General features: G+C 48.0%; 1 protein-coding gene across 1 annotated transcript in view; it reads right to left on the bottom strand.

Moving 5' to 3' along the window:
* trpv6 (transient receptor potential cation channel, subfamily V, member 6) overlaps positions 1 to 19,802 on the bottom strand; it is a 64,168-nt gene that overhangs the window by 40,613 nt on the left and 3,753 nt on the right. Inside the window, exons 2-5 of the mRNA XM_070858163.1 lie at positions 17,758 to 17,855; positions 13,346 to 13,468; positions 12,667 to 12,807; positions 9,163 to 9,261 (exon numbers count right to left, since the gene is read on the bottom strand). Of these exons, the coding sequence (XP_070714264.1) occupies positions 9,163 to 9,261; positions 12,667 to 12,807; positions 13,346 to 13,468; positions 17,758 to 17,855 (461 nt within the window). The remainder of the gene's footprint in view (positions 1 to 9,162; positions 9,262 to 12,666; positions 12,808 to 13,345; positions 13,469 to 17,757; positions 17,856 to 19,802) is intronic.

Below are 19,802 nucleotides of genomic sequence, written 5' to 3'. Positions count from 1 at the left end.
CGCAAGATCCTGCAAATCCATTGGTAGTGTTTGATTCTAAAATTCGTGGAACCCCGGCCTCCCAGGATTACCTTCAGTGCCAGATCACTGAAGCAAAGGGTCAAGAACTGGTGTTGCGGGAAGAAAATGCCCACCTCACCAGGATAATTAAAGAGCAGGAGGAGAAGTTAAGGGATGTACAGGCTGCTTATAAGGTAGCAAGCAGCAGAGGGTTTGACCATGGCCCCTGCTAGCAACAAATAAATAGTCTGAACCCTGCTCTGTCCAAGGCTAAAGGCATGGTATGCCTAATAAGCCCGGGTGCGGCCCGGGTGGACCTGGAAGATCAGGGGGAAACTGTTCGGTTGCCACCGGTGGCGCCGGGGAACGACCGGGTTGGGCAGCAGGAGGGGCGAGCGGGGAGAGACTTTCGACCACGACCTGTGGTGCCGGGGTTGGACGGTTCGGCAGCAGGGAGGGGCGAACGGGGAGAGACTTTCGACCACGACCTGTGGTGCCGGGGTTGGACGGTTCGGCAGCAGGGAGGGGCGAACGATTTGTGAGGCGGGCAGGGATTGCGGACCACCACCACCTGTGGCACCGGGTTTTAGCTCGGTTTGGCAGCAGGGGGAGGTGGGTGAGCCAATGCGAGAAGGGCCTGGACTGGGGCCGATGTGCCCGATCCGGCATAGAAACATAGAAACATAGAAACATAGAAAATAGGTGCAGGAGTAGGCCATTCGGCCCTTCGAGCCTGCACCACCATTCAATAAGATCATGGCTGAACATTCACCTCACTATCCCTTTCCTGCTTTCTCTCCATACCCCTTGATCCCTTTAGCCATAAGGGCCATATCTAACTCCCTCTTGAATATATCCAATGAACTGGCATCAACAACTCTCTGCGGTAGGGAATTCCACAGGTTAACAACTCTCTGAGTGAAGAAGTTTCTCCTCATCTTAGTCCTAAATGGCTTACTCCTTATCCTTAGACTGTGTCCTCTGGTTCTGGACTTCCCAAACTTCGGGAACATTCTTCCTGCATCTAACCTGTCCAGTCCCGTCAGAATTTTATATGTTTCTATGAGATCCCCTCTCATCCTTCTAAACTCCAGTGAATAAAGGCCCAGTCGATCCAGTCTCTCCTCATATGTCAGTCCTGCCATCCCGGGAATCAGTCCGGTGAACCTTCGCTGCACTCCCTCAATAGCAAGAACGTCCTTCCTCAGATTAGGAGACCAAAACTGAACACAATATTCCAGGTGATGCCTCGGCAGCAAAAGTTTGGCCCGCCCAACAGTGGTGGGGGCCAGGGGCCCCTCAAAATTCGCTTTGTGGTTCCCCACGGCACCCAACTGCTTAGAACCATGGTAGCCCACCCGGACAAACTCAGCCATAAAGGGGGACCCTTCAGTTCACTTTATGGAAGTAGACCAAGAGGCAGGCATCAATGGGTGCGACGAATCCGAAATGGGAAAAATGCTCCTATTATCCCGAGACAGTAGAGTATACCAGTCTCTCTCTGCGGAAATCAAGAGGGGGCAGAGTACATACGCTACTGTCAAGGAAGAAGTCTTGGAAGTTATGGGCCTAAATGACGGAAGTCCCTTCTCCCTAGTGGAGAAGACGATGCAACAGGCAGGAGAAACCCCACAAGCTTTTGCAGACAGTCTGTGACCCGTCTACGAGAATTCCTGCAGTGGGACTCTTGACCGGGATCACTTGAGAGGGCCCACTGCTTCCGGAGCCTGGTGGCAAACAGTTTGCCACGGGTGAAGGCCAAAGCCGAGCTGTGGTTCGATCCTAGGGATCCCAACGCCACCGAAGAGTCAGTGATTAGGCAAATAACCCTGGCTTTTAGGAACAGCCGAGGGACGGAGGAGAACCCACCCAAGGGGAAGGTACATGAGTTAAGGTCCCACCAAGCAAAGAGGGAGTGGCACCAGGACGGGGGTATCACTTCCGACACTAAGCATAACTGCTTTGGGTGCGGGAAAAGTGGGCAGTGGAGAAAGGATTGTAGGAACCCTTGGAAGGATAACGTGGCTAAGGAACCACCAGCACCTCCCCAAAAGGCCGGACCAGGACCTGGAGCGCAGAACTCTCCCTCTTCCTTCGAGGAGTTCGTGGCCGTGCTCTGGTCCATATTGGGTGGCCCAAGGAAGGTAGCTACGGCCATCGGGAGGGAAACCCCATCCGCCCCGCTAAATCCCGACCCATGACTAGAACCGGCGCAACCTGTGTACCTGTGTCCCCTAGAATATGATGCACACAAGAGACCGTGCATTAAGATGGAGGTGGAGAAGGTGACAGGGACCTATCTGCTAGATAATGGAGCTTCAAGCACCATTGTATACGTAGATAACCCAGCCACCTCACCTCTATCTAACGGGGTCCCGTATAGTCTAGTGGGTTTGACAGGGAACGAACAGGCTGGGTCGTTCTCCATCCCACTACCTTTGGGGGCAGTGAACCGTCCTCAGGACAGGTATCCTCAGCCAGCAGCCTCCGACAGTGGAAGGCCCACAGGGGACGTTGCAGACTTACAAACCATACAGATCGGGGCGGTGAATTGTTTTACTGGAGGGGCTATCCCACTAATTGTTTGGAACTCAGACGCACCCACAGTAGCTGGAGCCCTAAGAAGGACTCCCAGTACGTCACAGCCAAAGACGTGGTCACCAGTACCCCAGTTTCAGTGGTTCAGCCCCGGGAGGGTTGCAGCCCGTAAAAGAATGCCCAGGGTCAAGGATCATTCTAGGGACAAGGGTCCACAGCCTGCAGCCTTCAACGATGAGGGACTCACAGGAGAGGTAGGGATCGGCCAAGAGAACGACAAAGGTCCCCAGCCTGCGGCCTCAGGTTGTGCAGAACCCACAGGGCAGGACATAGACTCAGCAGCTATACAGCAAGGGGAGGTAGTGGTGGGCCAGCCATCAAATGAGGGTCTCACAGCTTCCGGCTGTGCGGAACCCACAGAAGAAGTAGCGGACTCACCGGCCCTACAGCAAGGGGTGGTGAACTGTAGTACAGGAGGGGCCATTCCCCCGATCATCTGGGACTCAGGGAAACCCCCAGTTTCATTAAGAAGAACTCTCCGGGTCCTGTGGTACAGGCCACCTTACACCCAGGCGTAAAAGCTGTCCAGAGGCCGCACAAGGCAGAGGCCGAACAGGAATTAGCCTGGCCACCCAGAGACGGGCGGCGGATGTACATAGTATTTCTGATGCTTTAAGTGTGCTTTAAGATTTTTGGTAGTTTCAGTTTTAGAATTTAATTATTTTAGAAGTAAGTTTAAGATTGTAGAACTGGATCACCTTTGCCAAGCCAGAGAACTGTTTTTCTCGAGGGAAAGGCTATCTATTTTGTGTCCCTTCAGGGAAGGAACCGAATGATGAGAGGGGCCTTGCTCCTGCTTGCCCTAATGGGGGTGAGTACGGGGCACAGAGGTGACATCGAGGAATGCAGTAGCTTCAGTCATCTTAAACCTTACAGAAGTACACTTACCTGCATGGTGCCCGAAGGAGACGGAGAAGCTATACCAGGCCCTACTCAGAGAAATGTTCAAGAAATTTTAGGAGTTAGATTTCGGTAATGTAGACAAAGCAGATTTATACACCCTATACGCTGGGAACACTATGGGCACGGGGAGGGGAACCTGGAATGACATTTTTACTGCATATAATACAGGATCCTCTGTGATAAATAGCATGGACGATATAGAACTGCAAACGCAAATAAATGGTCTAAATAACCAACTACGGAAGATCCTAAGGGAAGAGAACACAGTGGTAGGCTCAGAGCTACACGAGGACCAGGCTATGGCGGTCCATTGAAAAGAAATGTCTTGGACCAGGCTGCGAGGAATGAGATGTGTGTGCTGTACGGGGCATGGTTGTTGGGCGAAGGCTGTAACAACCCGAAGCATTTAAAGCAAGGTTTAGTCCCCTCCTGGATCAGCAACAAGCACCTCGCAGCCCTCCACCCGTTTAGTAATTCGCTAAGCCCATGTCAGCTCCTTCTAGCTTCTGAAGCCTACCCTGTCCCAGTGGATTGCGGGCGTTCCAATCGCACTCTCATGGGAATAGTGGTGAGGATGCCGGTCATGGGTGGGACAGCCAGACCCGCACCGGTATACAGGATGGAGAACATTGGGGTCATTCAAGGGGGTGCACATGTTCGTTTCACAGCGGTCGCACCTTATGTCATAAAGTGGGAGCACGCTATGACAGGTACTGTCCTCTCCAGGTGCCGGAGCCGAGGTGCACACATAATACTCTGCCCCCAACACTTGAACGCCTATTCCAAACCACAGTGCGAGTTTAAAGCTGCTGGCGTACAGCCTCTCAACTGTACCATGCAGGTAATGGCACAAGTCCATGTTCCTCCACAGGTAGCATACATAGGGGTTGGGACATATTGTGTACCACAAGTGCGCCCCACTACCAGCATGGACAGCACATCTGGTGTTTGGTAAGTGACAGCAGTTTCTGTTTTCAACCCGAGGCAGAAGTTCAAGTGGCCCCGGAACAGATTGTCCCCATTTCTGAACCCTCCACTGTTCACCTCACTGTAAGTGACAACATCACAAACCTGCAAGGTTATGTTGCACATTTTGGTTACGAAATCCCCCCTCTCCCCGAACATCTTACCGCCCGACTGAAAGCTGCAGAAGTATCACAGAAACATTTCTATACTTTGGAACAAAAAACGATTGAGATAAGGGGCGAGATTTCGGAGATCATAGTTCCATCCTGGTGGGACATTTTCGGAAACATAGAAGTCCCTGCCGGGATCAGAATAGCTTCCCACGTTTTAATTGTCTGCCATCTATGGTGTACTATCTGCAGGGTGAGAGGCAGAGGTTGTCAGTCCCAGAGGGTGCTGAACGAGCCCGAGCTGAACTTAAGGATTGTATCAGGGAGGGAAACACAAAATATGATAAAACACTGCAGAAATATCGCAGTCACCCGGTGAGGTCCGGTTTAGATTCCACCTGCTGTAAAAACGCAGAGGTCAAGTGTTAAAAAGTTTGTACTGTGTGTGTTTTACTGTGTATTTTTGTGAAACTGGAGTAATGGAGGGGCGTTGGACCCCCACTACGCTGTAATGTAACTTGTGACTGAATTTACCTGTTAACAGCAATACATTTCAAAGGGGAATGTAGGTTTGGGTTTAGCTAGGTAAATTACACGGGAAGATTGGCTCTCGGGAATCAGGAATTTTGTTTATTTAGGTGAAGACTGTCAAATGGGGGACTGTAAGATTCCAAAATTCGTGGAAATCATTTTTAGTGTGGAAGCAAGTCATCCTCGACTCCGAGGGACTGCCCAAGAGAGGACGCATCTTGCACGACCTCAGGATGTCCCAAAGCATTTTACAGCCAATAAATTATTTTTGGAGTGTAGTCACTGTTGTAATGTGGGAAACGGGGCAGCCAATTTGTGCACAGCAAGCTCCCACAACCAGCGACACGGTAATGCCCAGATCATCAGTTTTAGTGATGTTGGTTGAGGGATAAATAATGGCCAGGATACTGGGGAGAACTCCCTTGCTCTTCTTCAAAATAGTGGCATGGGATTTTTTTACCTCCAGCTGAGAGGGCAGATGAAGCCTTCATTTAATGGAGGGAAAATTGCGGTTGGGCGAACACCTCCAACCAAATTTTTTTAACGAAAATACCTGGTTGTCCCGGAGGAACGTAGGATTGCGGTCGGAGGCCTAGTTTTGCAGTCCAGTGTACGGATACATGTCTTCCAGGATTGTATGCCTATCCTGGGATCCCATGGGCCAGGATCACCAATCACAATGTAGTATTCTTATTCATAGTAATGGGAGCCCCGAGCTCCGAACTCCCATTACTGTCAATGAGAATACCCCTAAAATCAAATAAAACACACACATAAATTTAAAAAAACACCACTTCTTTTTAATTAATAGAAATCCTATGGCACTATTTTGAAGAAGAGCAGGGGAGTTATCCCCAATGTCCTGGCCAATATTTATCCCTCAATCAACATAACAAAAACAGATTAGCTGGTCATTATCACATTGCTGTTTGTGGGAGCTTGCTGTGCGCATATTGGCTGCCGTGTTTCCCACATTACAATAGTGACTACACTCCAAAAGCACGTCATTGGCTGTAAAGCGCTTTGAGACGTCCGGTGGTTGTGAAAGGTGCTATATAAATGCAAGTCTTTCTTTTTCTTTTAAATTAAATGTGTTAGAGAAAAATGTACTTTTTTGAAATTTAAAAATAAATGTTTTAATAGTGTTAGAAATAAACTTACCTTCATAGACAGAGTTTTTACTATAAAACTAAGTAGTAACATTTAATTTTTCTATGTTTTAAAGCTGGTAAAAGTAAGCTATACACCTGCTTTTCCAGGCTTAAGAGTTTGAAGGATATTTGCTGGGCAAATCTCCGCCCTCGATTGTCGTTCTCACGCGGATGCGTGCGATTTTGATAGATCGCAAAAGCCGGTTCTCAGCTCATATGCATCGAGAACTGACATTGGTGAGGCCTCTTCGGGGGTGTGCGCACATCGTATGCACCTGGAGAGGCCGCAATTTTCGATCCAATGTCTCACCTGAAAGACGACATCTCTTACTGTGCAGCGGAGTTCTGCAATGGAGTGTCACCCTAGATTATGTCCTCACATCTCTGGAGTGGGACTTGAAGCCACAATCTTTTGACTTACAGGTAAGAGTGCTGCCCACTGAGCCACGGATGGAACCTACTGAGCTTGTTCTGATCACAGATGAAATCGAAAGTCCCCAGGCTGTCGATCCCGGCATAAGTGGCGGCCAAAGTAGGTGAGATGGCGGTCATCAAATTTAAATATGTCCCCACCCCGTATTGATCATGGAAGTGTGATTGTTACCTACTTTATCGACTCGGTAAGAGTATGTGAGTGGAGTCATGTAATGGTGTGGGTGTGGATGGGGTGGGGTTGCAAGAGTGGGGGCGTGGGTGGGGGGGGGGGGGGTGGAGGGCCAGGACAGGAGGGAGGTTGGAGGTTCGGAAAGTTTGAATTGCGGCGGGGGAGGCAGGTGGGGGGAAACCCTTGAATCCAAATCTAAAGTCCAGCACCTAGGAAAGTAAGGAACTGGGTGAGTGAGATCGAGGACAGATTGCTGGTCGGTGCGTCAGATTTTCGAAGTATTCCAGGCCTGGGAAGGCTGTAGTCACTGCTGACCCCCGGCAACCAAATTTTAATTTGATTTTAATGTCTAAAGCTTAATTTGTTTAAGTTGTCGATTTTAGTGCCCTCCCGCCCCCTTTTAGCTAGGGGCACTTGTATAAGTTGTGTTTCAGTGCCCTCAAAAAAAAAACAAGAGGGCATTTGAAAAGTTTTTTGGAGTGTGCCCCCCCACCCCCCTTTAATCAGGGGGCACTTGATTAAAGTTTACAACTCAAAATAGTTGTAGTCACTGCTGAGGATATTGGCCACAGACAGAGTGGGGGTGAATTGGTTTTCGACAGAATGGTGAAATGGGCTGAAGTAAATGGAAAAGATAATTGGGCGTGGTGTAATGTGGACTGCCGAATTTGCTGATACAAAGATAGGTGGGAAAGCAAGTTGTGAGGAGGACGCAAAGAATCTGCAAAGGGATATAGATAGGCTAAGTAAGTGGGCAAAAATTTGGCAGATGGAATATAATGTGGGATAATGTGAAGTTATCCACTTTGGTAGAAAAAATAAAAAAGCAAATTACTATTTAAATGCTGCGTTACAGAGGGACCTGGGGGTCCTTATACATGAAACACAAAAAGTTAGCTTGCAGGTACAGCAAGTAATCAGGAAGGCAAATGGAATGTTGGCCTTTATTGCAAAGGGGATAGAGTATAAAAGTAGGGAAGTCCTGCTCCAACTGTACAGGGTATTGGTGAGACCACACCTGTAGTACTGCGTACAGTTTTGGTCTCCTTATTTAAGGAGGGATATATTTGCATTGGGGGCAGTTTAAAGAAGGTTCATGAGGTTGATTCCTGAGATGAAGGGGTTGACTTATGAAGAAAGGTTGAGCAGGTTGGGCCTGTACTCATTGGAGTTTAGAAGACAGAGATGATCTTATTGAAACATATAAGATTCTGAGGGGGCTTGACAGGGTAGATGTTTCCCCTCGTGGGGGAATCTAGAACTAGAGGGCATAGTTTTAGAATAAGGAGTCACCCATTTAAAATGGAAATGAGGAGGAATTTCTTCTCTCAGAGGGTCGTGAACCTGTGGAATTCCCTGCCCCAGAGAGCTGTGTGGGCTGGGTCACTGAATGTATTTAAGGTGGAGGTAGACCGATTTTTGAATGATAAGGGAGTCAAGGGTTATGGGGAGCAGGCAGGGAAGTGGAGTTGAGGCCAGGATCAGATCAGCCATGAACTTATTGAATGGCGGAGCAGGTTCGAGGGGCCAAATGGCCTACTCCTGCTCCTATTCCTAATGATTCATTATAAGCCCACTCTGTGCTGCCGGTGATGACCAGGTTCACTTTCAGTGTTCCAATGCACAGTTAAACAATTATTATGACCAGATCAGAATGCAACTTAGGCTAACGATATTTGAGCATAACAGAGGCCTTTCTAGTACAATTGCCTGCCAGCGAATTCAATGAACGGTGTACAACATCCCTGTAGGTCCTGGCTCTTCACTCCAAGGTACAATTACGTGGGGTATTATCCTTTCACCAAGATTCAGGTCAGTGATTGGAGTGTGGGCAGGTACAGTAGGAGCGGCAAGGTCGGGGCGAAGGAGCGGCGAGAGATTGTAGAGGAATGTGATCGGGGCTCAAGAGAGTCGTGAGTTCAGGGCCCAGAAGAGGCGAGGGCCCAGGGGCAGCACGGGCTAGCCCACACTGCGATATGTGTGCACACTAGGACCATGCAGCAGAGCTGGTCTCCAGTTGTCTTGGGTAACCCTTCCCACTGGACCAAGACCTAGCTCTGTAAAGCCCGTCTGGTGGCTGATGTGCAACGGCCAACACACGTTAAAAAAGGCATCTTCCACCCTTCAAGATTTAGTTTGGGATCTGGAATTTTAGATCCTTCATTGAAACACCGGTGAACTTTTTGACGTGGAAGCAAGTTATCCTCAATTCGAGGGACTACCTATGATGATATCCTTTCATGATTCCAACAGCTTAGCTATGAAATCAAACTGGAGGGCGCCTTTTTCTGACTCTTACCCAGGTAATCCTGTGCTGTAATGTCTGCTCCATTTTCAATCAGAATCCGGACGATCTCTTCGTTCCCAACACAAGCAGCAAAAGACAACACGTGCTCACCTGAGAAAAGAAACACAGCCAGAAACGAAAACCGAAGAAAATTAAATGAATTCAGTTGGAAATTTCTCCGGCTAGGCAATTTCTAGGAATGTGTTAAACCAAGGTGGCATCATCTTAAAATTTAGAGCCAGACCATTCGGGAATGAAATCAGGAAGCATTTCTTCACACAGATGGCCGGAAATCCGGAACTCTCCCCCCCTCCCCCCCCCTTCCCCACAAAAGGCAGTAGATGATGGGGGTCAATTGGAACTTTCAAGGCTGAGATCGATAGATTTTTGTTGGTTAAGTGTATCGAGGGATATGGAGCTAAGGCGGGTAAATGGAGCTGAGTTACAGATCAGTCCTGTTGTAGTTGAATGGCAGAGCAGGCCTGGGGAGGCTGTGACCTCCTCCTGTTCCTAATGCTCCATAGAGAGGAAGGAAGAACTTGCATTCATAATATATCTTATCGCATTCTCAGGAGGTCCCAATACCCTTCACAGCCAATTCATTACGTTTTGAAGTGCAGCTGCTGCTGTTCTACAGGCAAATCCGGCAGACACTTGGCGCATAGCAAGATCCCACAGCGAGCAAGAGGTGAATGACTCACTAGTGGGTTTTGAGGGTGTTGGTTTCTGGAAGAATATTTGTCAGGACATCAGGGCAACTCCCAGCTCTTGGAACAGTGCCAAGGGAGCTTTAACTTCCACTTGAGCCATGAGAACAGACTGATGAGGTCCCACTTTAATGTCACAGTTAAAAGTTCTACAAAAGTCATCATAGCTACTACACAACCATGTACATAACTACATGGTTGTGTTACGACAGCGACAGAACTTTTCCAGGAACATGTTAAGCAATGCGCTGCTCGAGAAATTCAACCTCCTTGGGATAAGCCTGAGGTGATTTGATTTGACTCACAGTACAGAACAGAATGTTTATCTGTTTCTCTTTTCTCTGACCCTCTTGTGTTTGTTTTTTGGAGTGTAAAATATGACAGTAAATTTGAGTTGAAGTGTTTGGTTATATTTGTTGTCAATAACAACAACTTGCATTTAAATAGCACCTTTACCACAGAAAAACATAGATCCGTAAACAAACACTGAGCCAAAGAAGGAGATATTCGGAGGGGTGACTAAAAGCTTGGTCAAAGAGGTGGGTTTCAAGATAGCTCTTAAAAAGAAAGAAAGTCTTGCATTTCTATAGCGCCTTTCACGACCACCGGACATCTCAAAGCGCTTTACAGCCATTAAAGTACGTTTTGAAATGTAGTCACTGTTGTAATGTGGGAAACACGGCAGCCAATCTGTGCACAGCAAGCTCCCACAAACAGCAATGTGACAATGACCAGATAATCTGTTTTTGTTATGTAGATTGAGGGATAAATATTGGCCAGGACACTGGGGATAACTCCCCTGCTCTTCTTCGAATAATGCTGTGGGATCATTTACGTCCACCTGAGAGGGCAGACAGGGTCTCGGTTAAACATCCAATCCAAAAGACAGCACCTCCGACAGTGCAGCACTCCCTCCGCACTGCACTGGAGTGTCAGCCTAGATTAATGTGCTCAAGTCCCTGGAGTGGGACTTGAAACCACAACCTTCTGACCCAGAGGCTGTAAGATATCGCCTATTGACAGATATTAGAAATTAGAATTAAGAAGCTTATTTTACACATCTTTGATTAATGAATAACCTTTATGTATGTAACTTCCTTTATATGCATTGATTGTATGTAAAACTCGCTTATAAATGATACAAATTATAGAAAATGGCCGTATAGCATAAAATGGGTTTTAAACTGGAGAAAGCTGAGAAGCAAAGCTTGATGGTAAATGAACCATCCTAAGTAACCAAAGCAATGTGTTGAACTTAGTACAGAATAACAAGACCATCAGGTTCTGCTTAGCGTGACATACCTTATCAGTAGAAAGGCAGTATATCTTGAGAATGTTTAGGCTGGTGGGAGGTACAGAGATTAACGGGACTGCTTAGGAGATAGAGCAGACCCTTTTCAAGGTTTCAAAGCTCGGACATTGAAAACATGAGATACACCAGGACTCATTTTGCTAACTTGTCACATTGGCACAAAAAGGGTATAAAGAAAGCAACTCTTCTACTGGGAAGGCAGTGCGAATCAAAACAGGAAGAAAGAATCTTCAGCAGGAAAAGAGGATAAGGAGTCAGAACCACGGTCGCTCGAGAGGATGCTATTGGGAATCAGGCTGTGACTATAATTTGTTAAGTAATAGTTTTTGTAACAGAACGTAATTTACTTGATAAATCTCTGTCGTTTTAATTCAATATGCCTGTATTAAAAGCATTTGTTATAATCTGAACAAGAATCTCCTAGTTTGAATTAACTATAAACCCTGAGAATAGTTGAATTGCTATAATTAGCAAAGCAGCAAAAAGCTGCTGAGTCATTAAAAAACACAAGGCGAGTGTGCTACTCACTGAGCCACAGCAGACACTGGTTGAGAAGGAGGTGGTGGGGCTGAGAGGTGTACGGAGTGAATTCCAGAGTTTAGGAACAAGCAGCTGAAGGCACAGCCGCCAATGGTGGGGCGAAGGAAATTGGGGATGCGCAAGAGGCCAAAGTTGGATGAACGCAGGGACCCCGGAGCGTTGGAGGACTGGAGGAGATTACAGAGATAGGGAGGGGCAAGGCCATTGGGGGGGAATTGAACACAAGGATGAGAATTTAAAATTCGAGACCTTGCTTAACCGGGAGCCAATGTAGATCAACGAGCACAGGAGAGATGGGTGAACATTACTTGGTGCCAATTAGGACACAGGCAGGAGACTATTGGATGAGCTCAAGCTTATGGAGAGAGAAACTCCTAATGGGAATGGTCTGAGCTGTGCACCCCTTAAGGTTTTGGGTCAAAATTCAGAAGCTCCAGAAAGGTTTCAGGGTTGATATTCCCATCGGCCCACCCCATTGGTGAAAGTGCAGCAGGGCAGGTTTTAAGTGCACCTACACCTGAAATCATAGATTCCCCATCCCAAATTGAGGAGACAGGGTCACCTACACAGCTGCGAAGGAGCACCAGTACCCCCAATGGGCATCAGGGTGCCCATCCTACACCTGCAGCAGAGGGCAAAGCGACCAAAAGTTGCTGTCCTAATATTCGCCTGAATCTCCTGTCCAATATCTCCTTATATGGCTCGGCGTCAATCTCGGTCTGATTACGCTCCTGTGAAGCGCCCTGGGACATTTTGCCGGCTTTAAGGCGCTGTATAAATGCAAGATGTTGTGGTTGAATTGGAAGCTTACATTTTTCTCTTGGGCGTTCCAGCATTGAGCTCCGCCTGCTGGGACCGCCCGTCAAAGGGTCGTGATTTCCCAAGCAGTGCAGTGGGTAAAGCTCGACCCATTGACACTGAATACCAAATCTAGGCCTGAACACATTGTGCACTCACCATAATATATGATGCTACTTCTGCTTTGCCTGAAGAAGGCCCCAGTCGCTCGAAGAGATACCACATCAGCTCCCCGGCTGATCAGCTCTTTCACCAGACTCACATTCTCATTTGCCACAGCGATGTGAAGGGCTGTTTCCCCTATTTGGCAAAATGGTCGCAAGTCATTTCCGAATTGATCAGCATCCATTCATGGAAACATCAATAGCTATACTATTCCCAAAATCTCACTCACTCCCCATTCCCTGCCACCCCCATCCCCCACTCACTGCCCCATCCCCCACTGCTCCTCCCCCACTCACTGCCCACCCCCATCCCCCATTCCCCACTCACTGCCCACCCCCATCCCCCACTCCCCCCCCATTCCCCACTCACTGCCCCTCCCCCATCCCCCACTGCTCCTCCCCCACTCACTGCCTAACCCCATCCCCCACTCACTCCCCATTCCCCACTCACTGCCTACCCCCATCCCCCACTGCCCCTCCCCCACTCACTGCCCACTCCCATCCCCCACTGCTCCTCCCCCATTCCCCATTCACTACCTATCCACTGTACTGTGCATTGTGTAGGGGCATGCAGTGCCTTTACTTGGGTCCCCTCCCCCCACCCCACCCCGCTCCCCCTGTGCTGACCCTCCCTCAGATTGATGGAGAAAAGCCTGTGCAAATGCAGCTGGTACCTGCGTACAGCTTGCCCGTGATTGGTATGCTCATGAGTTCAGGCGCCACCTCGAGGAGTGCGATCGCCGCCCTGTTGTTGTTGTACATGGTGGCTACGTGCAGTGCCGTCTCCCCCATTGTGCCTGCAGAGAGAGCGAGCGAGAAAGGTCTGCGATAGGATTCAGTAAAGTTGTCTGGCGGTGAAAGCCCAAAGGGAAAGATATCGAAGAGGCATTACGGAATTTGGGGAGAAATCCAGAGATTCATTGCGCCCATCTTGGGGAGGGAGGGTCGGAGCACAGTTACAGTACAACCGACATAACGCTGCTTCCAAAAGAGTGCTCCCGAGGTTCCACTGACAGGTAATTGTAGCTTTCCGCCATGGGGGGCTGAGGGGGAGCGGGGATGGGGTGAGGGGTAGCGGGGAGGGGGTGGGGGGGGAGCGGGGAGGGGGAGTGACCTGTTCAGACAGCTACTCCAGGAAGGGAGATGGTCCTTGGAGGAATTTGCCCTGACTTAGAAGGTACTCTCTCGCAGGACTACTCTTTTGGTACATCTCGTGTTAGGCAAGAGTATAAGAATAAATACATGTTTTTACATTACATTTATTACTAACAAAGGCAGAACAGTAATGCAGACCGAATTGGTTTCAACTGTGTTCTCACAAATCCTGTCTTATCCCCTCAATGATGTTGATAACATTATTAATAATCATTTTAATTTATATAGCACCTTTAACATGGTAAAACATCCCAAGGCGCTTCACAGCAGTGTTACAAGACAAAATAGATACATTTGACACCGAGCCATAAAAGAAGAAATCAGCGCAGATGACCAAAAGTTTGGTCAAAGAGGTAGGTTTTAAGGAGCGTCATAAGCGAGGAAAGAGAGGTAGAGAGGCGGAGAGGTTTAAGGAGGGAGTTCCAGAGCTTGGGCCCAGGTAACAGAAGGCACAGCCACCAATAGTTGAGCGATTATAATCAGAGATCAAGAGGGCAGAATTAGAGGAGCGCAGACATCTTGTGAGGTTGTGAAACTGAAGGAGATTACAAAGATAGGGAGGGGCGAGGCCATGGAGTGATTTGTAAACAAGGATGAGAATTTTGAAATCGAGGCGCTGTTTAACCGGGAGCCAATGCAGGTCAGAAAGCACAGGGATGATGGGTAATCGTGACTTGGTGCAAGTTAGGACACGGGCTGCTGAGTTTTGGATGACTTCAAGTTTACGTAGTGTAGAATGTGGGAGGCCGGCCAGGAGTGAGTTGGAGTAGTCAAGTCTAGAGGTAACAGAGGGTTTCAGCAGCAGAAGAGCTGAGGCAGGGGCAGAGGTGGGCAATGTTACGGAGGTGGAAAAAGGCGGTTTTAGTTATGCCGCGGATATGTGGCTGGAAACTCATTTCAGGGTCAAATATGACATCTAGGTTGTGAGCAGTCTTGTTCCCCTCAGATTGATGCTAGGGAGAGGATGGAGTCAGTGGTTAGGGAACGCAGTTTGTGGTGGGGACCAAAGATAATGGCTTCGGTCATCCCAATATTTAATTGGCAAAAATTTCTGCTCATCCAGTACTGGATGTCAGACAAGCAATCTGACAATTTAGATACCAAGCAGGGGTCGAGAGAATTGGTGGAGAGGTAGAGCTGGGTATCATGGGTGTACATATGAAAACTGACTCCGTGTTTTCCGATGATATCGCCAAGGGGCATCATATAGATGAGAAATAAGAGGGAGCCAAGGACAGATCCTTGGGGGACACCAGAGGTAACGATGCAGGAGTGGGAAGAGAAGCTATTGCTGGAGATTTTCTGGCTCCGATTAGAATAAGATAAGATAAGATAATTAGATAAGAATGGAACCAGGCGAGTGCAGTCCCAACCAGCTGGACAATGGTGGCGAGGCGTTGGAGGAGGATGGAGTGGTCAACTGTGTCAAAGGCTGCAGACAGGTCCAGAAGGACGAGGAAGGATAGTTTACCTTTGTCGCAGTCACAAAGGATGTCATTTGTGACTTTGATGAGAGCTGTTTCGGTACTGTGGCGGGGACGGAAACCAGATCGAAGGGATTCAAACATTGAATTCATGGAAAGATGGTCATGGATTTGGGAGGCAACAACACGTTCAAGTACTTTGGGCAGGAAAGGGAGGTTGGAGTTGGGCGATAACTAGCAAGCAAAATGGGGTCAAGGGTTGTTTTTTTGAGGAGAGGGGTGATGACCGCAGATTTGAAGGCGAGGGGAACAGTATCTGAGGAGAGAACCGTTAACAATGTCGGCTAACATGGGAGCCAGAAAAGGAAGTTGCGTGGTCAGCAGTTTAGTGAAAATAGGGTCAAGGGAGCAGGAAGTGAGTCTCATGGACAAGGTGAGCTTGGAGAGATCAAGAGGGGAGATCATAGAGAAACTAGAGAAAGATGTGCATTTAAGGCTAGGGCAGGGGGGAGTGTCAGATGAAGTTTGGCGCTGTGGGAAGGAAGGGATCTCGCAGAGGCAGCTGATCGCATGGTCTCAATCTTTGAGACAAAGAAGTCCCTGAGCTCCTCACCCTTGTTGTTGGAGGTGATTGTGGTGGAGACAGGGGACAGGGGTTTAAGGAGACGGTTAGCATTAGAGAATAGTAGCCTTGGGTTATTTTTGCAATCCAGAATGATCCTGGAATAGTGAGCAGTTTTTGTAGACAAGAGTAGGAACCGATAATGTTTTCTGTATTCGAGCCAAATCTGACGTTGAATGGCTAAACCAGTTGTCCGCCACATCTGTTCAAGTCTGCGCCCTTTTGACTTGAGGGAGCAAAGATGAGGGCTGTACCAGGGGGAATGGCCAGCGTGGGAGAGAATAATCTTTTTAATAGGGACTAGGGCATCAAAGGTGGTGGTGAGGGTGTGGTTGAGTAGATCGGTGGCTGCAGAAATGTCATTGTTAAAAGAGGTTGAACAGTTTTGAGTTGATAAGTGCAGTTATGAGAGAGTTTGGAGATGGTTATTTCCAGGGGTGGATGCAAAAGGAAGTAGGGTTGGGTGGGGGAAGGGGGGTGTGGGTGGAGAGCATTACAAAGAAATGGTCAGAGATGGCCTTATCTGTAAGTGACCCGGTCGGAATAGCGAGGCCACAAGAGATGGCAAGGCCAAGGGGGTGGCTGTGAATATTGTTTGAGGAATTCACATGGAGGGGAGAAATTACGGGAGGACAGGAGGGTAGTGAACTCGGAGGAGAGAGAGCATGATGAATTGAGATGGAGGTTGAAGTCACCGAGGATGAGAAGTCGCTCAGTGCAGAAGCTGAGAGAGGAAAGTAGTGAGGATATATCCGTGATAAAGTTTTTATCGTATTTGGGTGGAAGGTAGAGAACGAGAATTTTGAATGAGAGGTGAGAGGGGTGGAATAAGGTGAGAAGTTCAAAAGATGAGAAAGTGCTGGAGGAGTGGGGGGTGGGGGCAGACCAAGGTGTGATTTGGTGATGAGAGCTATACTGTCACCATGACAGTCTGGGCGGGGCAAGTGGTGGAAGGTATAGCTGGGAGGTGAGGCTTCCATTAAAGGTAGTGTGTTATTATCCCTCAGTAAGTTTCCATTAGTGTCATGATGTCAATGCAGTCATCCACGATAAAGTCATGATGGCAAGGGCCTTGTTTGCAAGTGAACGGACATTCTGTAAGGAGATTTTGAGAGGATCCATGATGGCTGATTTACTGCCAGAATACACATGGTCATTGCTTGGAGGGATGTGTTGGACGGGGAGGAAATTTGCAAGGTTAGCCCTCCTTGGTTGGAGGGTTAACCACCTGGGTGGCAAGGTCGGTGAGAGAGTAGGATGGGACAGTTGGGGTTGTTGCTTGGGAGGAGACAGCGACAAGTGCCACGGTGGGTCCTTTGGAGAATGCCAAGAGAGGCACAGAGGGAAGCGGCAGGCTGATCTAAAGGCATTGGAGAAGGATGAATTTCAAGGCCATAGACATTGCACTGTGAAGATAGCTTCACATAAATTATTTTCTCCCCTTACCACCAACCCAGGGGGCTGTGAGAGTAATTGCAGCACAGAGCAGGGATTATACCTGCGGCCCTGTTGGGTCAGTGTGCTGAATACCACGTCCACTTTAGCCCCAGTGCCATTACAGAGCCCAGAAAACAAAGTTTAAATGAAGCAAGATTGTGACAGTCTAGTAACTTGGCTCTGATGTAGCTGATGAACATACATGTCTCTGTACACAAGCTGGGAACAGAGTTGGCAGAGAAATCTCAGAAACATGCTCCACAGCGCCATATGTTGGACAGTGCCTGCAACTACATTGTTACAGGCAACTGTTTACATAGTGGGTTTCCACCCTGGATCGTCACATTGGCAGTTCCAATGTTAAACAAAAACGTGACCAAAAATCGTGACAATAAAATTTTCGACAAGAGGTGCGCGCGCAGACTAGATTAAAAAAAACCCTTCTCACCTGTTTCAAAAAGGTCAACTGATGGACACTGAGCGAGCTTATTAATATCCTGATCTTTATTTTCTTTGGCAGCAAAAAGTAGAGGTGAATCATTGATCCTGTTAAGAAAGAAAGAATAAATAAACTTGTAGTGAAATAACGCCTTTTATGATGTCATGACATTCCCGAGTGCTTCTCAATCAGATCACACACCATCCTGACTTGGACACATATCGTTGCTCCTTCATCGTCACTGGGTCAAAATCCTGGAACTCCCTCCCTAACAGCACTGTGGGAGCACCTTCACCACACGGACTGCAGCGGTTCAAGAAGGCGGCTCACCACCACCTTCTCAAGGGCAACTAGGGATTGGCAATAAATGCCGGCCTTGCCATCAATGGCCATAACCTGAGTATAAATTTAAAAACACAACCAATGAAGTACTTTTGAAATGTGGTCACTGTTGTAATGTAGGAAAAGTAATGGCCAAATTGTGCACAGCAAGGTCCCACAAACAGCAATGAGATAAATGAACAGATAATCTGTTTTGGTGGTGGTGCCTGAGAGAGGAATGTTGGCCAGGACACTAGAGAACTCACATGCTCTTCTTTGAATAGTACAACAGTGACTACACTCCAAAAGTACTTCATTGGCTGTAAAGAGCTTTGAGATGTCCGGTGGTCGTGAAAGAACATAAGAAAAGGAGCAGAAGTCGGCCACCTGGCCCCTCGAGCCTGCTCCACCATTTAATAAGATCATGGCTGATCTGGTCATGGACTCAGCTCCACTTCCCTGCCTGCTCCCCATAATCCTTTATTCCCTTATCACTCAAAAACCTGTCTATCTCCACCTTACATATATTCAATGACCCAACCTCCACAGCTCTCTGGGGCAGAGAATTCCATGGATTTACAACCCTCTAAGAGAAGAAATTCCTCCTCATCTGAGTTTTAAATTGGGCGGCCCCTTATTCTGAGTCTATGTCCCCTAGTTTTAGTTTCCCCTATGAGTGGAAATATCCTCTCTGCATCCACCTTGTCAAGCCGCCTCATTATTTTAATAAGATCACCTCTCATTCTTCTGAACTCCAGAAGACGCTATATAACTGCAAGTCTTCCTTTCTTTACTGCCTTGGGGTCTTTTAGCCCACCTGAGAGGGCAGACAGGGATTTGGTTCAACATCTCATTCAAAAGATGGCACCTCGGACAATGCAGCGCTCCCTCAGTACTGTACTGGAGTGTCAGCCCAGCTGATGAGTGGGACGTGAACCCACAGCCTACTAACTGAGCGACGAGAGTGCTACCCACTGAGCCAACCTATAGGAGACAAACTGGTGACAGACAGCACCAATGAGCATGAAGCTCTCCAACAAAATCACCCCAGAGCTGGGTGCTTGCTGAGCAAAACTCAAACATGCAGTCACCCAAACAATCTAACAGCTTTGTGGTTATTGTTATTGATACCAGCTTTTTATTTCCAGATATTTTAAACCGAATTCAAATTCTCAAACTTCCATGGTAGTATTATGAGCTTAAGTTCTCTGGATCATTAGTCCAGGGCTTTGGATTACTAATCCAGTAACATAACCATCATCTTCTTCATAGGCAGTCCCTCGAATCGAGGATGACTTGCTTCCACGCTAAAAAGTTCACAGGTATTTCAATGAAGGACCTAATATTCCAGGTCCCGAACTACATGTTGAAGGGTAGAAGATGCCTGTGCGTGGATTTTTTTAATGTGTGGTGGCCATTGCACACCAGCCACCACACGGGCTTGACAGAGCTAGGTCTTGGTCCAAGATGACTGGAGACCAGCTCTGCTGCACGGACCTAATGTGCACACATATCGCAGTGTGGGCTGGCCCGTGTTGCCCCTGGGCTCTCGTCTCTTCTGGGCCCCGAACTCGCGCCTCTCCTGGGCCCCGATCACATCGCTCCACGATCTCTCACCTCTCCTTCGCCCCAACCTCGCTACTCCCTCGCCCCAACCACCACACTGCCATACCCATCAAAAAACTGACTCTACCCAAAATAAATTTATTCTGACAAAAACCAGTATGAGGATT

This window comes from Pristiophorus japonicus, chromosome 16, assembly GCF_044704955.1.
Source record: "Pristiophorus japonicus isolate sPriJap1 chromosome 16, sPriJap1.hap1, whole genome shotgun sequence".
NCBI classification, from domain to species: Eukaryota; Metazoa; Chordata; class Chondrichthyes; family Pristiophoridae; genus Pristiophorus; species Pristiophorus japonicus.
Note: the sequence above shows the minus strand (reverse complement) of the source record. Positions and strands in the feature narration are given on the sequence as shown.